The sequence below is a fragment of the Struthio camelus genome, chromosome 16 (assembly GCF_040807025.1).
Source record: "Struthio camelus isolate bStrCam1 chromosome 16, bStrCam1.hap1, whole genome shotgun sequence".
NCBI lineage: Eukaryota > Metazoa > Chordata > Aves > Struthioniformes > Struthionidae > Struthio > Struthio camelus.
Genome location: NC_090957.1, coordinates 13,212,448 through 13,235,194, shown reverse-complemented (window position 1 = coordinate 13,235,194; position 22,747 = coordinate 13,212,448). Strand labels below are relative to the sequence as shown.

At 36.8% G+C, this 22,747-nt stretch overlaps 1 protein-coding gene across 2 annotated transcripts in view; it reads right to left on the bottom strand.

Moving 5' to 3' along the window:
• ZZEF1 (zinc finger ZZ-type and EF-hand domain containing 1) overlaps positions 1-22,747 on the bottom strand; it is a 60,121-nt gene that overhangs the window by 36,053 nt on the left and 1,321 nt on the right. For both annotated transcript variants that reach the window (XM_068909684.1, XM_068909685.1), the window contains exons 2-21: positions 19,515-19,659; positions 18,289-18,483; positions 17,274-17,445; positions 16,411-16,610; positions 15,204-15,414; positions 13,107-13,223; positions 12,124-12,302; positions 11,096-11,194; positions 9,976-10,067; positions 8,780-8,928; positions 8,116-8,227; positions 6,718-6,933; positions 5,907-6,007; positions 5,399-5,568; positions 4,493-4,626; positions 3,335-3,405; positions 2,789-2,903; positions 2,049-2,208; positions 1,012-1,133; positions 810-920 (exon numbers count right to left, since the gene is read on the bottom strand). In XM_068909684.1, the coding sequence (XP_068765785.1) occupies positions 810-920; positions 1,012-1,133; positions 2,049-2,208; positions 2,789-2,903; positions 3,335-3,405; positions 4,493-4,626; positions 5,399-5,568; positions 5,907-6,007; positions 6,718-6,933; positions 8,116-8,227; positions 8,780-8,928; positions 9,976-10,067; positions 11,096-11,194; positions 12,124-12,302; positions 13,107-13,223; positions 15,204-15,414; positions 16,411-16,610; positions 17,274-17,445; positions 18,289-18,483; positions 19,515-19,659 (2,871 nt within the window). The remainder of the gene's footprint in view (positions 1-809; positions 921-1,011; positions 1,134-2,048; positions 2,209-2,788; positions 2,904-3,334; positions 3,406-4,492; positions 4,627-5,398; positions 5,569-5,906; positions 6,008-6,717; positions 6,934-8,115; positions 8,228-8,779; positions 8,929-9,975; positions 10,068-11,095; positions 11,195-12,123; positions 12,303-13,106; positions 13,224-15,203; positions 15,415-16,410; positions 16,611-17,273; positions 17,446-18,288; positions 18,484-19,514; positions 19,660-22,747) is intronic.

Below are 22,747 nucleotides of genomic sequence, written 5' to 3'. Positions count from 1 at the left end.
AGCTTTGATTTGCACCTAAGCTAGGCATAAAGGCACCCTTGACAGTCGGGAAAGAAAGAAGCACTGCTAAAGCACAGTTTGCCTAGTCTACTGGGGAGGAGACAGTCTCACCCCAGAGGTGGCTACAACTCTCCGATGATTACAAAAGGGAGTCTGGATGACTAGTTCAGATTTAAACAACTACACTGGAGACATCTGAAATGAGATAAGGCATATACTGTCCCTCTGTTTGCGTCATCACAAGAAAGGAAACAAAACAGGTTAAGCACAAGCTATTTTAAATTTATTTGCCTCCTTCATTCTCAGAATCCCTCCTCCTGCCTGCCTTCTAGGCATCTCATTCCAGTTGCGCTTTCTAGTCACCTCACTCAATCTCTTTCCATATCAGAACAAATACTTCCAGTTCTTGACTCAATATTTCATTACACATCCCATACTCAGAGCAGTTTTTCAACTCCTTTCAAACGCTCAACCACTGAATCACCCGAGCTTCCTATATCTTTCTTGCAATTTTCCTTTTGTTTCACTGTACTCAACAGTGGTTTTTTTGTGTTTCGTGAAGGACTGCATAATTTTCCAGTGAACTTAATAGTGTTAATGCACACATACTTTTTAATATGCATATAAGAATCCTTTTTTAGACTGCTTGGAAGAATTGGTAAGAGTTCCAATCAAGCAAAACGCTCAAAAGCATTAACAAAATTCGAAAGGAGTAGATGCTCACACAAAACGATCAGAGCGCGAAAGACAGAATTCAGAAGATCGCAGGAAATCTCGGGTTGGAACTGTCTGCCTGTATCTTTAGTTACCTTATGAGGTTCACTACACAAGTTTTTCAGTGGTTCTATCAAAGTGCTGAATCCCTGCAACAGGGTACAGTATGGAATGTCTAAAGTGCAAAAATCCAACAAGAAGATCACCTAGGAGAAAGCACACACAGTTTCCATTAAAAACACATGTAAACGTAGCTATGCTACTGGGGAACAGTACAAAATCCCAGCGTTCACTTACCAGCTGACGAGTTGCCATAGCAAAGACAGAGTTACTTATTTTTTCTACTATTGTTTTGCCACTATATTGAGATAAAAGTGACTGCAAAATCGTTCTGATATTTGACAGGAACTGGCCCACATCTAGAGAGAAAAAAAACACTTAATAGCCACCTTAAGGATTTACTACCACAACCTGCTTTATCAAACACTAAGTGCATGGTGATGTGCACAACAGGAAAGACATCTGCTGTCCCAAGGAAGTGATATTCAAGAGCAAAAACAGTTCAGAGAAGTTTTCTGTGATATTTCTGTTGTGAGAAACAAGACAGTCTCATTAACAAAATCAAAAAAAAAAAAAAAGCAACCAAAGGAACCCACAGAATAATTTAACCAAACACACTAACACCATTTCAACAATCTCAGTACAGTGTAACCAGTTGCCTCCCTCTATAACTAAGAAATGCAGCTTACATAACAAGCAAAGCTAGCAGTTTTTAGCTATAGGCTTAGACTATTTTTAAATGCAATATAGGAACACAAAACAAATATGATAATTTTACAGGAATTTCCAGACATTACATCTCCATTAATATTTGGTTCAATTAGCTATTTAATACTGAGCTACTGCATTAAGAAAAATGTTGCTTTAGTGAAAAACATCTTAAAAGTGTCTTTCTTCTTGCTATCACAGCCATCTGGGAAAATATAGACCATCTACGCAAAAGTGAATCAAAATAATGGACATTTAGAGGAAAAAAAAAAAAACGCTCAAGTGAAAGTCTGTAACTGCATTTTGTTCAGTATATCCACCCCATAACTCACTGAAATATTTTCCAAAGATTGCCCTAACGTAAAAATTATCAATATGGCTGAAATTCTAAGTTGCTTGATATGCCTATAAATTCCTTCTGAGATAGATTAGAAATGTTATGATAGTTATAAGTGTGCCTCACATATCTGCTGGTACACCTTTATTAAACTGCTATTTGCAAAATCATATATTTTAAAGTCCTATGCTACACCACATTTAATTTTGTATTCAGTCTCAGCACTTACAGTTCGTAAGTATTTCTACAGCAAGATCCTTGGTCGAGTTTTCGCTACCCTTAAGTTGCAGGTAGCACCATGAAAGGAGGCTACCCTGAACAGACCAGAATAAGGAAGACAAGACCGTGCCACTCTCTTGCTGTGCAACATCCAGCATCATCATTTCACACTGAAAAATAAAAATAATATAACAAAAGGATATGCTCTTCTGCTGCAGATTGACACACATTAAGTAGTAAGTAAAGTCAGACAGTCGTTAACACTACCCTCCAAAATTAAACGCAACTGTAGTAGGTAACATCATGAAGTAATATGTGTTAACAAATCCCAATTTTAAGTAGCTATGCTACATTTGAGTCACTACTGTTCTCAGCACATTTTTGCTACTTAGAATAAACGACCCTCCTCCTCCTCCTCCATTTACACCTCCCTTAGTGGTGTGACCAATTCTAACCTCCCAATATGGGATGACTGCTTCTGTTTTCCTAGAGTTGACAGGTTGCCATGGATTCTCTTTAATGCTATGGAAAAAATTCATCATCTCATACATTACTTATCCTACCATTATGAAATAGGAACACTTAAAGAAAAATATTTATATTGGTATGAAAACCTAACCTCACAGACACAAGAAAAGCTTTAACCAGGACAGGAACACTGGTTTCTTTAGCATATATCTTAGGCATGCAGCTCGTGTTCGAATATACACAAAAAATGAGAAGCAGGAAGAAGAGTGCGTAGACAGCTACCTCTCTTGCTGCCACTAGCAGAAGGGTATCCATGACTGACAGCACTTCACTTATGTCAAAATCTGCAGAAACTCCTTTGTCTGGTAATAATAAGAGTCCACCTGGATCTTGATCACTACAAAACAAAGACCTCAGTAACCAACAAAGTCCAAAATACAAATTTAGTTATGCTGATGACAAAAACTGTAGAGGTCCTACTGTATCATTACCACTAAAGTCAAAGGTGTTTGGTTTTATCAATTTGGAGTTGTTGGAACCCTATGTCAACCACCACCACAGGCAAACAATTACTTAAAAAAAAAAAAAAATAATAACTGAAAGACAGCCTAGCAAAAGTCCAGGAGCAGTATGCTGAGATTTCCGGAACAACTGCCATCCTTGGTAATATTTTACATAGCATTTCAGGCGATAAATAACTTTAGTATTTACCTAAAGCAAAGTCAGTTGACTATTTTGTAGAATTATTTTCCAGAGGAATTAAATTTATAAAAAAGATTAAATATGAATTAACAAATGTGGGGTATTAGACATAATTATTTTCAGTACCTGAAGTGGGTACACAATGATCTGAAGGCTAGATGTACAGATTGCTTATGTTCTTGCTCTGTGATGTTTTTCTAGAAAAGGAAAAAGATTTATTTTTATGATATGTTCTATTTCCTTCCTCTTTGAGAAAGAATTATAAATTCTGTGCAAAAAGACTAATGGGGGCAGAGAGAAGAAAGAAAAACAACAGTTTTGTTGATTACAGAAGGACCAGCATTTGACAATTAAGAAAAGATTTTAAGCAACCATTTTCATTAAAACATTAAAGACGTTTCTTAAAATTCCATGAATGCAGAAGTTAAACTCCACTAAAACTGAGCAACCAGTCCTGCAGCAATGCCTAATGTTCATTATTTTACAGCTTTTCACAAAGAGGAATTTTAATGGCATTTTTCAATTAAGCAATTCATTAGTGATACAATATTAAGCAATTCAATAGTGATACAACAGCTCAGATTGTGTATTTTTAGTTTGAGATCAATAGATCAACGAAAAAAGTCTTTAGCAAGACCTCAGAGACCCATATACAAAGGCAGTTAAAATAAAATGTGGAACTGCTTAATTTTCAATATTTCCATAGGATTAGGAGAAAGAGGAAAAAAAGCAGAATTTAATTTTTAGAATAAGTTTTCACAGACTTCAACATGTGAAACTAACTATAAATATCACTCCTTCCATGTGTTTCAGTCTCCTTACAGATAATTACGCACAAACATAAGATAAAAGTGTAAGCAAGGTACAGTTGAATCATTAAAGGCAGAGATGATATTAAATCCCCTTAATATTTTTGCATAGTACTTTAAGTGTATAAAGATCTTATATGGAAGACATTTTCAGAGACTGGCTCATCTCAGACTATTCATTTTCGGTAAGATAAAGGCAAGGATAGCTCCTCTTTCTTTGGATAACCTGGAGGGAGGGAGGGAAGGAGACAGAGGTACTAAGAGGAGAAAAAAAGAAAGCGAGAAAGAGAGAGAGAGAGCACGAGACAGACAGACAGAGGTTTTTATTTTAACGGGACTAAGTATACAATATTTGACAGTAAGAACTCAGATTTGTCCTCTTCTCTGCATAAAGAACATCATTACACCTGTTTGAGTCACATCTGAACTCATGAAATCAGGTACCAAACAATCAATTTCTCATTTCATGGTTTACCATCATGGTGAAGAGCTGGTGACGCCTGGTCTGCCTATCTGGGAAAAAGATTGCTGCTCCACTGAGTAATGTGTTCTTAACTTCCTGTTTTAGCATTTTCATTGGCATGAAGTTACTGTCCCCCATGTCCACTACTGCTCATAGAAAAAGGAAACAAATGACAAGTTCAAATTAATACTCCATCTAATTTATTAGTGGCACACTTGAATTGAATGCATTATTTTACACATGTCTTTGCAAACCTGCTATATGCATAGAAAATGAGGGGAATCACTTTCACTTCTAGCAGGAAAGATCTTCCAAGGGATAAAATCGTTCAAATGAGCAAATTAATTCTAGGAACATTAAGAGCTGTCAACTAATCAAAGCAAATAAAGCTTTCAAAACGTAACATATTCTGTATAAACTTGCTTATCTCTAGGTTGCTCTTCAGGGGAGTGTTAGCTAATAACAAAAAAAAAATTGTACTTGAATAAACAGGGCAAAATCCTACTTTCAATGAAATCTAAGGTGCAATTCCTATTCTCTTGACTGGCTCCAAAATTTTCCCTGGGCTTCTGCAAACCTTACAGGCTCCTTGTAAGATGATTTATATGAAACACCCGCAATAAGTGAATCTCAGTAACATTACACTTAAAGCATCACATTCCCTGCTGCTTCAGGCAGGTAACAGGTTCAAAAGAAGTTTTCTATTGCAGCCACCTCTAGGCCACATACTGTCAGAAAAGTCTATAAAACCATTTCAGAGGGTCAAGGAAAGTTAATACACATTGACCTGAAGAAGCAACAAAGAAACGGTAGCTACTTTGATCATTAGGAATAAAAACATTTTCTCAAATCCTAACTATTGTAAAACACCTATAAGTCAGAACAGAAAAAGCAGTAAATACATTCAATATAAATTACCTTCACACAAATGTCTGTAAAGCTCTTCCGCAGCTTCTGTATGACCAGGTGTTTTGCCCTGAGAAGTTTCTTGAGGCTTACCAGTTTTATTGTCTCCAGTAAGGATAGAGAAACAGCTCTGGAGAAGCTGCAATAGCACTGTTTGCGCAAAGATGCATTCTTCCCTGGGGCTATAAGAAAACATAAAATAGAAGTAAAAACTAGAAAAGGAGAAGCTCTTTTCTATCAAATAATGCTATGATAGAGTCACTGTCTCAGATGAATGAAAGACACTCAGAGTAGAGAACATACATCCAAAAAAGTATAGCTATCAGCTAAATAAATTTGCAACTCAAGCTTCTATATAACATTATAGTTAAAAATCAATACGGCAGAAGTAGGAAAATGTTATTTATGTAAACGATGCAGTTTAGGAAGAAGAAACTGCTGCAACCAAACCAAGTGTACTTCATTCATATATATATACACACAGACTTGTGCTTTACCGCACAGCAAAGAAGTGACTTACTTGTGGTGAAGTTTATTGTAAAAATTCCAGAACAGCTGCAAATCAAGGCCCGTGAAATCTAAAAATGACTTGTATTTTAATCCACTCTCCTTCTGTTGAACCTTAAAGCAGCAAAGAAAACACAGGATCGAAAATACTAACTCTACACAGAACACATTTATTAAGAGTAGATCCCTGAGCACTGGGCTTAAGGCAGCCTATTTTCCTATAAATTTGCAGCTAACATAAGTTCTTTCACCTTTTTAGATTTTCTGGTGTCTAAATGTTATGTTCGTGCTGAAACCTGCCCCTTCACAGAGGGCTCTCCTCTTTCCAAATGCCTTGTTCCTTCCCCTACTCCCCAAAAAGGAGACTTTGCAACATCTACCTCTTTGCGTGAAGTGGCTGAAAGTAAATAACGGGTTCAAAACTTACTGGGTAGATGCCACAGGCAAAATGAGCTATCCTAGCTATCTTTCTATCCTCCTTTACCATGTTTGCTTCAGAAACAGCTACGCTATCTAATGGACAGTAGAGCATCGTTCTGTTACGCTGGCTTCACCCAACGTTGTAACCTAACGCTGAGAAACGGCCCTTAACTCGCTTCAGGACATGCATGAACATATTCCTAGTTAACGTCACTAAATATACGTATAATCCCCTCTTCCACAGATAATTTCTTCCCCTCAAAGCATGGTACTAATAATTATTAATAGTATTTATTCATAAGACTTTGGTTTATCTATTCACAAAACTATTAATTTACTGTTAGGATAGCTTTATAATAAGCACAGCAAATACAGGCTTAAAAAGAGCTAAGAAGTAAAAATACCAGGTCCTGTGCAAGCTGCTGGATGAAATGAAGCGTCTTCAGGAGAAGAGTTGTGCCACAAACTGTATCATCATCACTCTTCCTGCACTGCAAGCAGTTTATACTCCTATTGGGCTCCTCTCGCATAGGCCGAAGATACCCGAGAACATTCAGGCCTTGAACTCCTAGCCGTTCTGCTGTGTCTTGCCTCGTGCACAAGAACTTTATCATCAAGTACTAGAAGGATATAAACACAGTACAAGATTTGGTTTTAAAAGTCAGTATAAACTGGGCTTTCACAAGATGCGTGCGCACAGACGTGCGGAGCGGGTGGGGATGAGCAAGGCTTACTGTCATCCCCAGGCTTTTAAGACACTAAGTTTGACATTCAGACTAAGCTTGGTGTCCTCACTTACATTCGCCTCACTTCTCAAAAAGTTATAGTTATGGTTCTGTGACCTCTACATACATCTGCAAAGTTACTTAATTCCTTATCAGTTTCATTCATTCTCTATGCCCTATTTCTTGACTCTATAGCAACAGCATTTTTGCAGGTGAAAAAATATCAGCTGCATTTAAAAGCAAGCAGAGGATCAGCACAGAATATTTACAACGTACTTTTATACAATCTGCCCACAGTAAGATACAAAACTTAAAGTTGATGGGAACAGTAAGTTCCACCATCCAAATGTGGATCCAAATTAATTCTGTACACTCAAAAGTCTAACTAAGCGTTACACAGACAACAGCAGGATATCTTAGCAAGCGGTGAAAGTTTTAGAAAAAAATGCCAGTTGTTGACTTATAACTGTGCTGCAACTTCTGCCAATTTCCACAGTACAAAAAAGATTTGGGGAACTATTCAACAGCTGACTCCAGAAACAAAATAAATGGAGGGTATGAAAAACAAAGTCCTCTACAAACCAAAATCCACATTCTGCCACTCTTGAAACGGAGAAATCCCACACTTCTCAAGGAATTCAGCCTAACTCATGGAACTACTGAGTAATTGTTTGTCACTTAAAATAAGGGTTGCAGCATTTGGCCCTAAAAGAGTAAATGCTGTAACAATGCAGCCGTTAGTTGTTCTAGATATTAAAATATAGCAATAATGACATCATCCTTTTTAGAAATATTTCTTCATCATAAAACCACTAGCACATAATTTTGCATTAATTTTGATCCTGAAGCATCATTTAACTGAAACTAAGTATGTATATACACAAGGAAAAAGAATAAAACTCAGAGGACAAAAGTCAAATCATCCTTTTGACTAGGAGTCCATTGACTTTTACCTCTATCCACAGGAGATAACTGTGCATCATAAAAATCACGGTTTATTAGTTGGCATTACAACAAAGCACAGAGATGACCCTTTGCTCGTTGCGACGAGGCTAACGCGGTCTCATGATTTCTTACTTGGGAAACTCTGCATTGTTGCATTTTGACATCAACCTCATCCCATTCTTCTTCCACCTCAAACCAGCCAATAGGATCATCATCTCCCAAATCATCACGCGAACAACCGCTTCTACGTATAAAAGAATTTAACAAAGTTTTTAAAGAAAATGTTTAAAGAAATTGCCAAGCTGCTGTTATGCTACTAAAATATTTTTAGCATGTTATGGCTGCAAAGGTTAGAGAGATGAATCAAATTTTCACATACACAAACTCTTGAATACACAAGCTAAGAATTTTTTTTAAATCAGGTCACTTATTTTAAGGAAATTTTTTAGCCACGGTCCCTAACCTCCCTTCATTCCTAAAGTAATTTAATAAAGGTTAATTATAAACGGTTACTGCTATCTGTTATCATAAATCTGCACCTCAAGTATAGAGTTCGTTTTGTTATATCCTTTTTTTCATATAAGTCTTTAAATTGAGAGGTTGAAAACAATAGCTATAATGTTTTTTCCATCAAAAACATCAAATTAAGATCCGAAAAAGTCAGACAAGTAACCATTAAATGATGCATTACTTTTTAAGTCATTTGGAGCAAATTTCAGTAGTTCAAGTGGCACTGCAAAAAGGTTTGGTATAACATTTACTTTCAATGTATTTGTGACAATAAGTCCACCTATACCTGTTTTTTAAAAATTGTCTAAATTCCCGTAACTTCCATTTGTCATAGCTTTCAAATCTTCTGAAATGTTCCTCTGCATGAAATTTTTCCGAAGAGCTATTATATGCAAACACCAGCCCACACTGGGCCCCAATGGCACCTCTTCGAACCTAAAAGAAGAAATCCAGGGCAAGGTGTATAAAAGCTGACAATAAAAGAAGGTGTTGCTTTCATAGAAGAGAGTTACAGAAAGCAACTAAGTACTGAGAAAACTGATCTCTGGAATTACACTACGATTTTTACCTAAAGAAAAAAAAAAACAAAACAAAACAGTTTAGGAAAGTGTTATGAAAGCTTTTGTAACCCACACAATAAGAATCAGATGTACAGTTAGCGTTCACTACAGCTATCACCCTGGCTAGTACCCTAACAATAACTATCGTTCTGCATATTAATTCTTATTCTAATTTGATATACATACATAATTAAAAAAAAAAAGGCACAAAAACAAAATTACGTATCCTGGTATTACTACGTTGCAATGTTAAAACAGTTTAGTTGTTGCCTCTCCAGCTCCAGTTGGGTTTTATTTGCTGGAAGTCCATTCATGTTAAATTCTCTTGGACATTGCATCCACGTTCCAGGAATTAAACTAACACTCTGCCTTAAATAATGAGTAAGTAAATAAATTCAGCTGCAGAAATCTCATTGCAGTTGTCTCCTGACCATGAGAATTGCTCACAAGGCCTTGCTTTTAAACCAGATAAAATTGTTGCACGTGTTCAAATAACACTGATGCATCGGAAAAGAATTCAAAAAACCCTACATTTAATTTGAACTCTCATGCTATATCTTGAAACCTATCATTTGCAAAGCAAGTTTATTTTAAATATAAGGTACGTTTTAGAGAGAAAGCATACACCTAGGATGAGAAACCATACACCTAAGATTCACTGGCTTTAGCATATTGTAAGATAACCATTTATTTTGTGTTGCTTTTGCGTGTATCTTTCCACCGCACGCTCGCAGCACCTTGAAACAATCTCAGATCTCCATTTCATTAAGTTGCCTCTGATTTACACAAAAGCAAAACCCAAACATAACACTATTTCATCAAGAAATTAAAATTTCAGTTCATACAAGAGATTTTCAACTCATCGTTACTGTTAGGGAAAAGAGAAAGCCTTCTACTTGAAAAGTATAAGGGAACTACATACCTTTATTCTAATTTGTGTCACCTGAAATGAAGATTCAGTTCCAGTAGAAAGAATGATACTTGCTCTGGTCTTCCCAGTTTCAGTAAGAAAACCTAAAGACGCAATGGGAATAGAATGAAACTGGAAGGATTGCTAGTGCAAAAAGCTTGAAAGAATTCTAACATTGCGGGAAGAGTATGGGGATCAAAGCCCAAAAGCGTACTAGTGAAACGCCATAGCTACTCTGAATATGTTTCCAAATAAAAGGGTAAAAGACACATAGAAAGATGCTGTCATGCTAGTATATTCTCCCACAGAGCAAACAGACATCTCTCCAGTGTCTCTCTTGGAACTTGAAATTGCTGCAGCTATTGCAGGGGTTTCCCCGCTAAAGTTGGGTAGTAACTCACAGGTACTATTTTGGCCTGTGGCTCTGTTCACTGGTAACTCATTTTTCCTCAAACTGTGATCTACGTCAGAAGGCAATCCACAACACAATCAAAAAAAAATTGAAGCCGTATGCACAAGCAAGCATCAAACTGGTAAAATAAGCATTTAGAATGCGCCTGATTTTCTGTCGTAATAGTTTTCATTTATAAGTAGAATGGCACAAGCCAGTGCACAGGTTTCTCCAGAAAGATTAAGAGCCACTTCAGTTAAAAAGGAGGCTGAGAAACACAAACCACCTTCCTTCAGTTGCACCCAGTGCATAAGAATCTTTTATTAACAAAATTTTAAAGAATTAATAGTTATGCATAACGACTGAAAACTTCAGTGATTTCTGCCGTAGGTCTCCATCAATATTTGGGAAATGAGCTGCGAGGGATTCATGACTTCTCCCCACAAAACATGCTCCAGTATAATTTTCTTTGTGGATGTAAGCAGTAAACTGTCACAGAGAGGGTCCATAATTCCTCCCCTCAAATCCCAACCTGTTTTTGACAGCGAACCAGTTCGAGATTCACCTTGTCGTAAACTAGAATTTATGTGTAGTTATATACAAACCTTCCATATTTTAAAACTATCAAGCAGTGCCAAATATATAAGCAACTGCACCTCACACCTGCCTGTTAACGTGAAAAATCCAAACTGCTTCTGTGTGTCTGGTTGGATGTTCTAAAATTTACGTCTGTGCTCTTACCGTCCCCCGTCCATGGCTCCACAAGCAGGTTTTCAGGTCCCGATTTATCTTCCTTTCCCTTTACATCACATGCTTGCAAGGTTAGTCGCAGTGGTTTTCCTAAATAAGCAAATCAACAGGTTTGTCAACTTCATAAAACAGATGAACCTAAAACCAGAAAACAGGTTTTCATACAGAAAACAATCAAACTAAAAGAATCACAGAACTATGAGCTTTTTACCATTGTCAGACAGAAAGGAGGAGGAACTGGAGCCTAAGAGATTTGTTAGTCTAACACCACAGCTAAAGTTTTAGATAGGGACAGGAGGACGCAAATGCAGGACAGCTACTATTCCTTCAACTACTTTAACGCTTTGCAATTCACAATACACGGAATATCACTCTCTTGTTGCAAAAAGTAACAGTTATTTGGAGAAAATTAAGTCAATTTCAAAGCTTTTGAAATGAAATACTGATACTATAATTACAAAGATATTTAATGTAGCATTTGGCACAAGCCAAGAAGTCCTGACAAAACATACTACAAGGCGAAGGAAAAAAATTCTTCAGAGAGAAAAATGGCAACCTCAGGAGCTGATACCCTAGCAAATACAGATTTACCAAATAAGTACTGCCAATACTTACAGCAAAATCCTACTGCCTTATGCCACAATAAACAACTCTCAACTTATAACAGATTAACTTACAAAAGTGAAATTAAAAGAACTGCACATAGGTGCTAATGACATTATTTTTACACTTAAAACAAGTCTCAAATGTGTACACAAGCAAGTGTCTGCAAGAGCGATTACTTACTGAAGCTAAACAGAAAAAAATAAGTGTATTGTTGGAAGATAAAACACAGAAAGCTTATCTAGCACTAATTTCTAGGGCAGTTAAGCCTCACAAGGTGTATTTTCTTGGTGACAGTCATTAACTTGAAGTCTTGTATAATTTTAAACCTCAGCAGAGCAACCAGTAAAACAACTTAGAAAGCCGTATATTGTATCAAGCACACTGAGTAAAGGATCCAACAATTATTCATTTACCATATTTATACAGGAGGTTCTGCCTAACTGTGGCCATAGAAGCGATAAGCGATGAAGCCTTGTATGGAGTGTCCAGATGATCAGTGATTGTACAAAGGGAACTTATCACTTTAGCGACACTCCCCCTGGCTAAGGCAAAGGCCAAGAGTGTAAGTTCAACTTCTGGAGTGGTACAACAACTGGGGAAGAAGAAGAAAAAAAAAAAAAAGAATAAAAAACAGATATGAAAGAAAATTTAGAAAAGAAACCTGATTTAGAAACCAAGTACATTAAGTACAACTTTAATATAGATTACCATATGAGAAACAGGTATCATACTAGAGAACTCTTTAAAAAGTCAGCAAATTATAAAATCTAGTAGCTATGTGGCTTGTTGCAGTTGCTAGAATAAATACTTGTTATCTCATTTTAGAGACAATTCTGCAGAGCAATAAACTGTACTGTTCCTTGCAGATCCAGCCCCCAGAAGGAAAGCTATGAACTGAACCTGGCCATCCGGATGCTCCGCTTTTTCCCAGACAAGATGAGGACCAGTGAACACAGCCTACACTACCTGCACAAACGGACACTGGCTTCTCAGAGGTGTTTTGCAGCAACCTCTGTAAAAAGCTTTCTTCAAACAGCATTCACGGTTGCAAAACCCACGTGCCCCTTAGTACTAGCAGCTGAGCTCTATGTCAGGCTGTGACAGCAGTCACACCAACTAGACTACTTTTGACAGCAGCAAAACTATCACACAGCATTTCAAGCCAGAGACAACAGGGTAGGCACTTTGCTTTTAAATAAACACAAATAGTGCTCGTGTTAAAAAACTAAGGCGCCAATTCTTAATGTCCTTAATTTTTTCCCAAGGTACTTTAAAAAAAAAAAAAAAAAAAAAAAAAGAGCAGGTAAATACAAATTTCAAGGAAGATATATTTGCCATAAAAATTCTATCAAAATAGATGCAAAAATTGCATCAAAACAGATCAACACAATCTCACCTTGTTATTCTTATAAGGAAGCTATCTACTTCTTCCAAAACATTTGGAGATAAGAAACTTGAAAAATCTGTAGAGCCTGGTGTTAGGGACAGAGGTGGCATGTGTTGTAGTGCTTTCCTAGTAAAAAAGACAGAGCATAACATCAGAAAGAATCAAAGAAAAAGTCTTCTAAAATGAATAAGAAGTTTAAATCTTTATGCTTTAATGATTAGGTATTGATAGGTTCTCTCTGCGGTCAGAAGCTATACACAGATAATATTTTCAAAAGGAAAAAAACAGCATTGCATTCTAGCCGGGGAAAGTTCAACAATTGTTAGGTAATCTTGAATCTCAGTCTCACCATTTCCCATTCAATGACACACAAGTAAATCAAGGGGTTTTGAAATAAGCATCCTATAAACAGCATTAGAAATAACTTCTAAATGCATCTAAATACTACCTTTCAAAGTTGTAGAATTTAGCAAGAGCATCCCTCCTATTAATCATTCCATTAAAAAAAGGAAAGACCACCTTTAAATTCTTTCAAAATAATTAGGAAAACTAAGAAGCTTATTAGCCGGATCAGAATTTCGTTTGATTTCCTAAAGTAAAGTAATAATCCCTGAAAACAGGAATTCTTAAAAAAGATGTGCTGCTACTGTCTCACTCATAAACATTATTCAGTTATTAACAGTAATATCATTTGTCTTTTGGGCAGAATTTTCATCTGTATATACAAAGAATACTGTTAAATATTCCAGTTCTTTTCTTCCTGCTTCTATATTCTTTCTTTTTAAGTGAGTAAATTTTAACTCACTGTGAATTTACCCAAAACTAATAGATAGAACTATACTGTACGCAAAACAAATAAGCTATCGACGACATTTAAATACTCAAAGCTCTCCGAAAAATATTTTGTTTGGTGTTAAAAAGTCTTTTAAGTTTCTGTTTCAAAGTCACATCTAGTAATATTTTAGTAGAATACAGCGATTAGGTAACTCAATAAATAGGGGATAAAGATGAAGCAAAGTAGGTACTAGGGAGCACACGAGAAGAAGAAACAAAATAACGTCTAGGCTAAGGTTAAAACAGCATATGTGGATTATCATTGAAATAATTTGCAACTGTGTAACGCCCAGTTGTCCAGTCTTGAGGGTGGGCAGCTACATCAAAGTCATTCTAATTCTGAACTTTGGTTTTTGGCCTTTTAATTCCAAGCACTGAATTCATAATTCCTGAATGCATACCGTCAGTCAAGATTTCCTCTTTATAAAGTTTTTAGGCCATATTAGCTCAAGATTCACATTATACTTCTAACAAATATCTAAGCTGTAGTATAACTGAAGGCCCTCACTTTTAGTAAAGCTGTGCAACCATGAACCTTCCTCAGGCAGGCATAAGCATAAAGTTATCTAAACTTTAAGGCGATTTCATAGATGAGACAGATCGCAGATAGGCTTAATGGACTTTAGCCTGCAGTACTCATTAACCTAATGACAGTGGTGCTCTAGAGGCTGGTGGCATCGTGCTAACTAAGCTCTATAAAAGTTGGCGTGGGTGTGCTGCGATTTTATTAGGATTCCAATCCTTCAAGTCATCGAGCAGAAGGGTTTGGCAGTTGAACAAGGAAACGTTATACAGCAAAGCAGCCAGTCGCCACAAGACAAACATCTGCACAGAGATACTGCATATGCCCTGCTTTATCCTCGAATAACTCACGACAAGGCGTTACACAAGCAAAAATTGCTGAAAACAAGCTAAATTAAACTCCATTCAAAAGCGGAAGGTGATCAATATTTACAAGCAACAAAATTAACAATAGAAAATCAGTTAACGTTAGGCTTATTGAAAATATTACGAGCCAAAGGATAGCTAAAAAAACTTTTTTTTTTCAGTGTTCATTCAGTTATGACTCACCCACTAAGTTAGTCACAAAGGACAGGAGAATCATATTTGTTTTGGTATGTGCAAAAGGATAAAGGAGAAATATCAAAATTTAAACAATCTGGTAGTTAAGATGATGTTTAAACACCTTAACGGAAGGAGTGGGAACCAGTTACACAAGGTAAATTAGTTGACAAAGGCTGGAAGTAGTCAAAAAGACAAGTTGGTACTTACTGAGTATTTTGTAAGATAGTGTGAACAAATGCTGGATTTGTTTCCATAGAAGCTGTTACCAGAGAGGTCAGCAGAGACCAGTACCAGATAGCCGAAGCATCACATACTGAGACGCCCACCTTCTTAACTCTTTGATAACCAACTGCCCTGAGTCCGTGGATTCTGGTATCACACCCATCACTAAGGCAACGCTTGATATTTATCTGTACGTCTGTCAAAAACACAAAATAGATTTTTTTCCATTCCTTCTGTTAGACCAGATGTAGAAGAATCCAAATATTCAAAGTGAGTTACTGCAAAACCTCTTAAATGTGTATTTCTTAAACGTGCAACTAATGAGTTGGAAAATTTAGCTTCTGAATGGTCTATGGGATCCATTACGTTGTAATAAGGCCCTGTACTGCTACAAACTAGAAAAAAAGAAGTAAAAATCCCTCAAAGTAGAAGTCAAATCACCACCAGTACTAATTAAACCTAAAAAGGAAGTGTCCTTGGGAGGGAAGACAGAAGGCAGGCAAAAGGATAAAGCATAAAAACAAATTTTTAGAAATTACAGAAGAATTGTCTCAGAAGTTCTTGACCGTCCTGCATAGATAACGTTCTCTGAAGAACACGCTTGCTGCCTGCTGCTGTGGCTGTGAAAGTTTATCTTAGTGAAAAGCATCAATCTGAGCTGAAAGGACATTTGTGAAGCCTCTTTGGAAGGAGCAGCTTTGCTGTGATTGATTCCAGTATAGCACCCACAGATCTACCAGGCTTAAAAATAACACGGCTTAGAAAACCTTCGCATAAAACCTGCTTCACCAAAGTCATCTGACTACTCTTCAGAGTTTTTCCAGAAAAAAAAAGGTTTCTCAGAAGCAGATTTTTTGCTAGATAATAGTATCTAGCATATGGTTTCACTCTGCAAGCAAAAATATCTGGTTCAGTACCTTCAAATTGAGAGACTGAAACTGCATATTTAATCGTTCTAGCTATTCTACCCTTAACTCGAGTTACAGACAGATGCCACGAGAAAGACTCTTTTATGGGCTAATCATTAAACAACAATCAAAATAATTTCTCTGACCCAAGGGCTAAGTCAAAGGTTTCTGCTTTAATGACTGACATTTCAACTCACCATTCTATGACATACCCAATTTTTCACCTTTAACAAAAGCAACAACAACAAAAAAAAAAAATACACCAACGGTATCTATTGACTCACACATCTGACTAATGTTAGCGTTTTCCAACAGTGTTACGTAGCCAGTGATATTGCTTGGAATGTGAACATCTCGGACCTCCTGGAGACTGCTTGCATTCCTCCCCACTGCCACCGTAACTTGCTGTGGCATGTAACTCTGGTCATTAGCTGCCACTGCAATGGACAGGTGTCTCAAAACAACATCTGGTTTCATCTTTAAACTGCAGAGTAAAGAAGAACAAATAATTCTTGCAACGAGAACACAAGTCAAGCGCTACAATTTTAGCTAAGCCTCACCCAGTTTCCACTTTTACAAGTGTAAACAAACTTACTGGAAATTATCTAATAATTGACAGGCTTTACCACCACTGTGTCACAGCATGCGAGTTAAGACAACTTGTAGTTATCTTAAAGTAATCTCTGATAGACAGACTATAGAATCTTCTATTGTTCAGCAGCATTTCAACTGATAAATCATTCCTCGGAAATAAAAATGTAGTGTTGGGACGGGGGGGAAGGTACATTCTCAGATTTATTATCAAACAACCGCTAAACATTTCTGTTCAAAGACGCAATGATTTTTCTAGATTGTGGCAAAACACCTCCATTCAAATACTAACCACTGCATCTATAACACAGGTCTGAAAGCTTAGCTGCAAAATGAGGATATGCATCTGCATGGAAGAGGCACATATCTTGCAGTTGAACAGTTTTCTTGCTGGTTAAGCTTTTAAACTTTATGCAAAGATTAGCATGATTTATGTTTTCAAATCAATTAATCTGTCACCCAGTAATTCATAGCTTTTTTCAATTACATCCCAGTGGCTGTAAGACCTAAGGACGAACAATCGTGAAACAGCTGTGTATTAGAGCGTGTCACTCACCGTATCCAATGTGAGCGAGCACTCCCATCTGACTGCCAGAAGGATGTTGTTTCTCCATTCGTCATCTTGTCAATATCAGCAGAGTTGGATGAGGTTTCTATGTGAGTATAGCACTTTGTGATAGATTTCAGTTTGTCCGACTCTTGGTTACCATTCAAGTCACTAGGGTATTCTGTAACAGTAAAGAAAAGAAATCACTCATAACGTTCTTTTTCATTTGCTTATTTTTAAGAATTGCTATACCTTACTAATAATTCAGTATCTCACAGAAATGACTTGGCTGGCACAGAACACAACCCCTGTAAAATTTCTTGAAGTGTTTCCTATATAAAATAGGAGACAGTAAAGTTTCATTTTAGATGAAGTCACAGTACTCTTAATCTACCGCTTGCAGTATGAAAACATCTACTTTTCCCAGAGCTCAATAGCCTTTTCTTGCTGGCCTCAACAATGCTTTACTAGTATTATGCCAAAATACAAACAGATGAGAGGAAAAATGAAAGATGGAGAAAATCTCAATCCAGCTACTCTAGGGAAGGGAAAAGCAGACCGTTTCCCCAAATAACTTGATCTCTTTCTACGTGGAGAAGAGAATAAAAGTGCAAGGATCTGAAAATATCATAAAGGCAAGCTGTGAACTCGATGAGCTCTCCCTTGAGGGTGTCAAGAGCAATTACCACCAGGACAATTCCATCTGAAGTGTAATAAAAGATTCACTACCTCCTCCACAAAAACAGTAAGTTACTTTTTTCTGCTGAAAAAGTCAACTTCAGGAAGTGTTCACCTTCACATGAAAGGTATGTTTCTATTAACTGGTAAAAGTATTTGACTGAACAGAGAACATTACAAGTTAGCAATCGTCATTCTGAAAGAGGTCGAGGGAAAGCAAGAAACATCCAAGAGTGCTACTCAGAATGCTAGGCACTATCCCTCCTGGAAAAAAAAAAAGAAAAATAAATCCACCAACAAACGAAACAAACAAAATAAACCTAAAAACCCAACAATTTTCACATACCTTTCTCTTTCAGGAGAAGTCGATCTAAAGAATCCTTCAATACAGAAGACCGCATAGTACAGATATTGTTGAAGTATTCCAGCACTGGGTATGGGATGGCAGTACTAGAAATGCGATTCCGGTGCAAGAATCTCAGTATCATTGAGGCATGAAGACCAAGGCGCTCTTTTGATTCGGAAAATATGTCAATAAAACCTAGAGACAGACATTACTTCTACTTTTGCTGCAACACGGGACAGAACTTTGAGCAACCAAGCCATCGTTTTTCCTCTCTACCTCTTAGCACTGGGAAAATTCAAATCAAGTATGGGAGCCAATATTGAAACTACATTCCGGCTGAAGAAGCTCAAATTTACAACATTTAAAGCAGGATCACGAAAGGTGCAAGAAAACAAATATGCTGCCAGTCACCTGAAATGTCTGAAAGGGTTCAAAACAATCATCAACAAATCTTAGTTCTTATGCTTATTTTGCTGTCTCAAAAGCCTCTTATCTTGTAGACTTCAACATCTAGATGAAATAATGCTGCTTGATTAAAGAACTGAAGTACTCGCATCATTTACCTTGGGCTACACTGGCATCTCACTTCGGCATTTTGGATTATTCCCAAAGAGGTGCCTAACACTTTCCACTGACTATGTAAAAAAATTAAGCTCCTTACCAGTGGTACTATGAATCACAGTGAAATTAGATATGTAGAGAACAGTGCGGGTTCTCTCCTCTGACTTTTCTGTTAGCCTTTTCTAAAACTTCTTGTCCAGTCTTCCCAGGCCAATCCATCTTAACGACTTATTATGAAAAGCTTAGAAGGAACGTCAGTAACTGATACTTAACCTAGGACTGAAACATGGGAAGCTGACAGTTTAGAAGTTATACGCTATAAAATGTGAAATATATTTTAGCAGGATTCAAAAAGCTAAACTACACTATAATATTAAGTATACGACTCATCCCCTGAAACGGACTCAGTGGAGGACTCCTCCAGTTATCAAAAGACTGCTACTGTGTTAGTTAAGACACTGACCAAAATTTTGCAAGAAGCTCCCCATTCACAGAGAGAAGACGATATGCGTTATTTATGAAAGCAAGCCAGCTGGCTTGCAATTATGGGAAATCTTTAATTGGCAACAACTTCTCTTGTTTGACACCAGGGAAGCGAAAAGGACTCGGACTAGAGTTGTGAGAAGATCAGGGAAAACAAAAGTTCTGTCACTCTTTTCTCATACCTGGAACTAGTGAACAAGCCTGCAGTTGCCTGATTACATGACTAAGCTCCCCTTGAAGATTAGCTCCACTAGAATTCTTGAGAGCCTCCAGCATATTCTCCACGTCTACAGTGCCATCCCCTTCAGCATCAAATTGTGCAAAAGCCTAAAGAGAAATAAAAAAGGAAAAATTATTTCAGGATATTTACTTCAAGCAGTAATAATTCAAGTTATTTTATATAAACCTGAGCAGTAAGCATTGCAAGATCACTAAATAAAATCAAAAGAATCCATTTCCTGCAGTACTGAATTCATGGCAACAGGAAATATATCCTGGTTGAAATTCTGCAGTCCTTAGCAAGTTTTATGGCATTTGCACTGCCTTCATATAAAAGTCAACTGCAGTTATGCTTAGGTGGAGACAGCACATCATGTATACCAGTGAATCAGCAGTATCCAGCCAACATCTGTGACTATGAAAAAAGCGCTCACAAAAGAGCATTAAAAATCTATTCCATTAAAGGGTGAGTTAGTTCTAAAAGACATTTAATCCATCACTCATTATTGCTATAGCCACCTCATACTGCACGCATTCAAATTCTTTGGGATTTTAAATATTTTCTTTATTTAAGAAAGCACCATTAGAACCAGAATTTAAAAAATATATATATATGTATTGCCTCCCATACGCTATCCTCCTAAACTAAACAGCAGTTTAAAATAGTTTGACGAAGTATTTGTGAAAACCATGTAATAACTTCGGAGTCTATAAGACTTCGTTTCTTATTGAAGAAAATCACTACCAGCTTCGTTAATTTTGACCTTTATATAAATAGTTATAAGAAGTTGCATTAAGCACGTATAAAGAGTAATTTACACAACCACCCATTCCACATCTTTGCGGTACAAACAAAACTTTTTAAAAAGGAAAGTACAAAACATTTTTATTCAGCTAAGCTTATAAAACAGAACCAAGCTCATAAACGTAACATTTTTAAACCAGCCGTTTCAGTGAACTCGTGGGCCAGGAACGCACTATTAAAAACCACTAGCTATATTTTCACTAACTCCCAACTTGGGATTTCAAGTTCAAATACATAACCAAGCAAATTTGGCTTCTGGGAACAGATCATCTCCTAAGTATCTGACAGAGTAAAGAAATCACAGTTAATCAGAAGGAAGCTTATGTTTGAATCTCGTTTTGCTATCTGACTATCAAAGCCGATGTACCATTAAAAGCACTATCCTAGAGAGAAATAATCTGAAACGATTAGATCAAAATAACCTGCCAATTAACCATGACATAATTACACTACCTAAATGACAGCAAAGTCCTCAGAAGATAAGAGAGTTTAAATACCATATTTTATAGCCTACTAAAGCTCCAAAGGCATTTCTGCAAAACAGAGCTGAATTTGAGCTTGGCAGTTTCATAAGCTCTTGTTAAGCCTATGGCTGAGCCTATGCTAAAAATGATCACCTATAAAAAAAAATTATTATTATTTGTAGAGATGACTGGTGCTGGGCATCAAATAGATACCCAAGCAAAAACTAAGAGCTTTGTTCGAGTGCAACAATATAAAGGGAATCAATTTTAACAAAGATAGCTTAGGTTGCTAAAAAAGTTCAAAGTACAGTTTAGTATCAACCCACTGTTGCTGTTATAGGACTTCTCCTCATACTTGAAGTCAAACTGAATGCTTACTAAAATAAGGAGTGATGAAGTGAGCAAGTTTCGTGACTTCAGTACGGAAAAAATCTACGCAGAAGAAAAGGCTGGATCTGCTGACAGCTATTCTAAACTAATTTCTTGAACTTTTGTGTAAGAAGAGATTACCAGACATATTTTTTTTGCATGTTAATGCAGTATTTTGCTTTTTTTTTTAAAACTTTTCCTCTGATCTCAGTACTAGGTTGACTTTCATCTACTCTAGAACTCTAATAAGGTTTTTTATGGTTCAGTATAATTTAAACTCTATATTCATTTGACGCAGAAGTTGCACAACTTCCGCTGCTTAGATAAGCTCCCCCGTGCAATGGTGGTACAAACAAACAAGAATACTTCAGTAAGCAAACCAGTGCTTATAGCTTTTGAGCTGTGTTCACGTTTAGGACACGGTGCAAATGCAATGACAGCTTTATCACAAGCATTAAGTCCAGCTACTTCCTATCAAGCTCAAAACTGAACACAAAGAAACGTCAGAGAAATGTCTTTCCTGGGAAACGATAGCTAAGTTTATTTGTTCAGGAAATACGGCACAAGGAAAAATCACCACCTCATCTCACAGACAGGAACTGTCTGTAACTGTAAACTGTAAGACAGTTTAAATACTGTCTGTATTTAAAATATCACTTATGAAAGTTCTCTATTTCACCCTTTGCTCTTAGTAGAGCTGAAGCATTCACGTTTAAAGTGAAAGCTGAATATATTACAGGATACCTGCTGAAGCACTAATGGATAAAAAAGGATTCAGAGTTTATCTAGCAAAGAGATACTGCATTTAAAACAGAGTTTCACTGCACATAAAGCATTCAGCATTCAATGTATTCGCTCACAGCCCCCCATTGAGAGTAGAAAAGCTTAACAGGCAGAGCAAATCTAAATTTAGTTTATGCCAGGCAGGATTCTGTAAACATCAAGAAGTGAAACCTACTGACCTGCCTACAGCAATCAACAAATTGACTTCTCATCAGTGTAAAATACATCCTGGAAATCTAAACTCATGGGCTAGTGCCAGTTATAGAAACAATAACATCAAGGTTTTCCACGCAACTCCAACATCTCAACTTTGCAGGGAAGATGAGATGTGACTATCTACCCATACCATTACGAATCCCTTGACAAGTCTTTCAAAGAGCAGCAAAAAAACCCTATATTCTTCATCTTTTTGCATGAATAACTGCAAGAACCTTTCCTCTAACAGAGAAGGATCTGCAAAACAGACAATCCTCAAAACATTCCCACAGTTGGCAAAGCTCAGCTGTTTGTATTAACAGAAAGAACACCAATGCACTAATTCTGCACTTCCGTGACAAATGAGAACGTGTTCTTCATTGGTTCTTGTAAAGAAACTGGAAGTTCAGACACAACATTTCAGTGAACTACACAATAGAGACTGATATAAATGTTCCTATTGTTGCAAAAAAAAATTAATTTCTTTCCATTTTCCAATACTCACATTACTGTGTCATTACTGATTTCAAGGAGAGTATACGTGATTTAATAGTCAGTTTCTAAAGTTACTCTACTATTC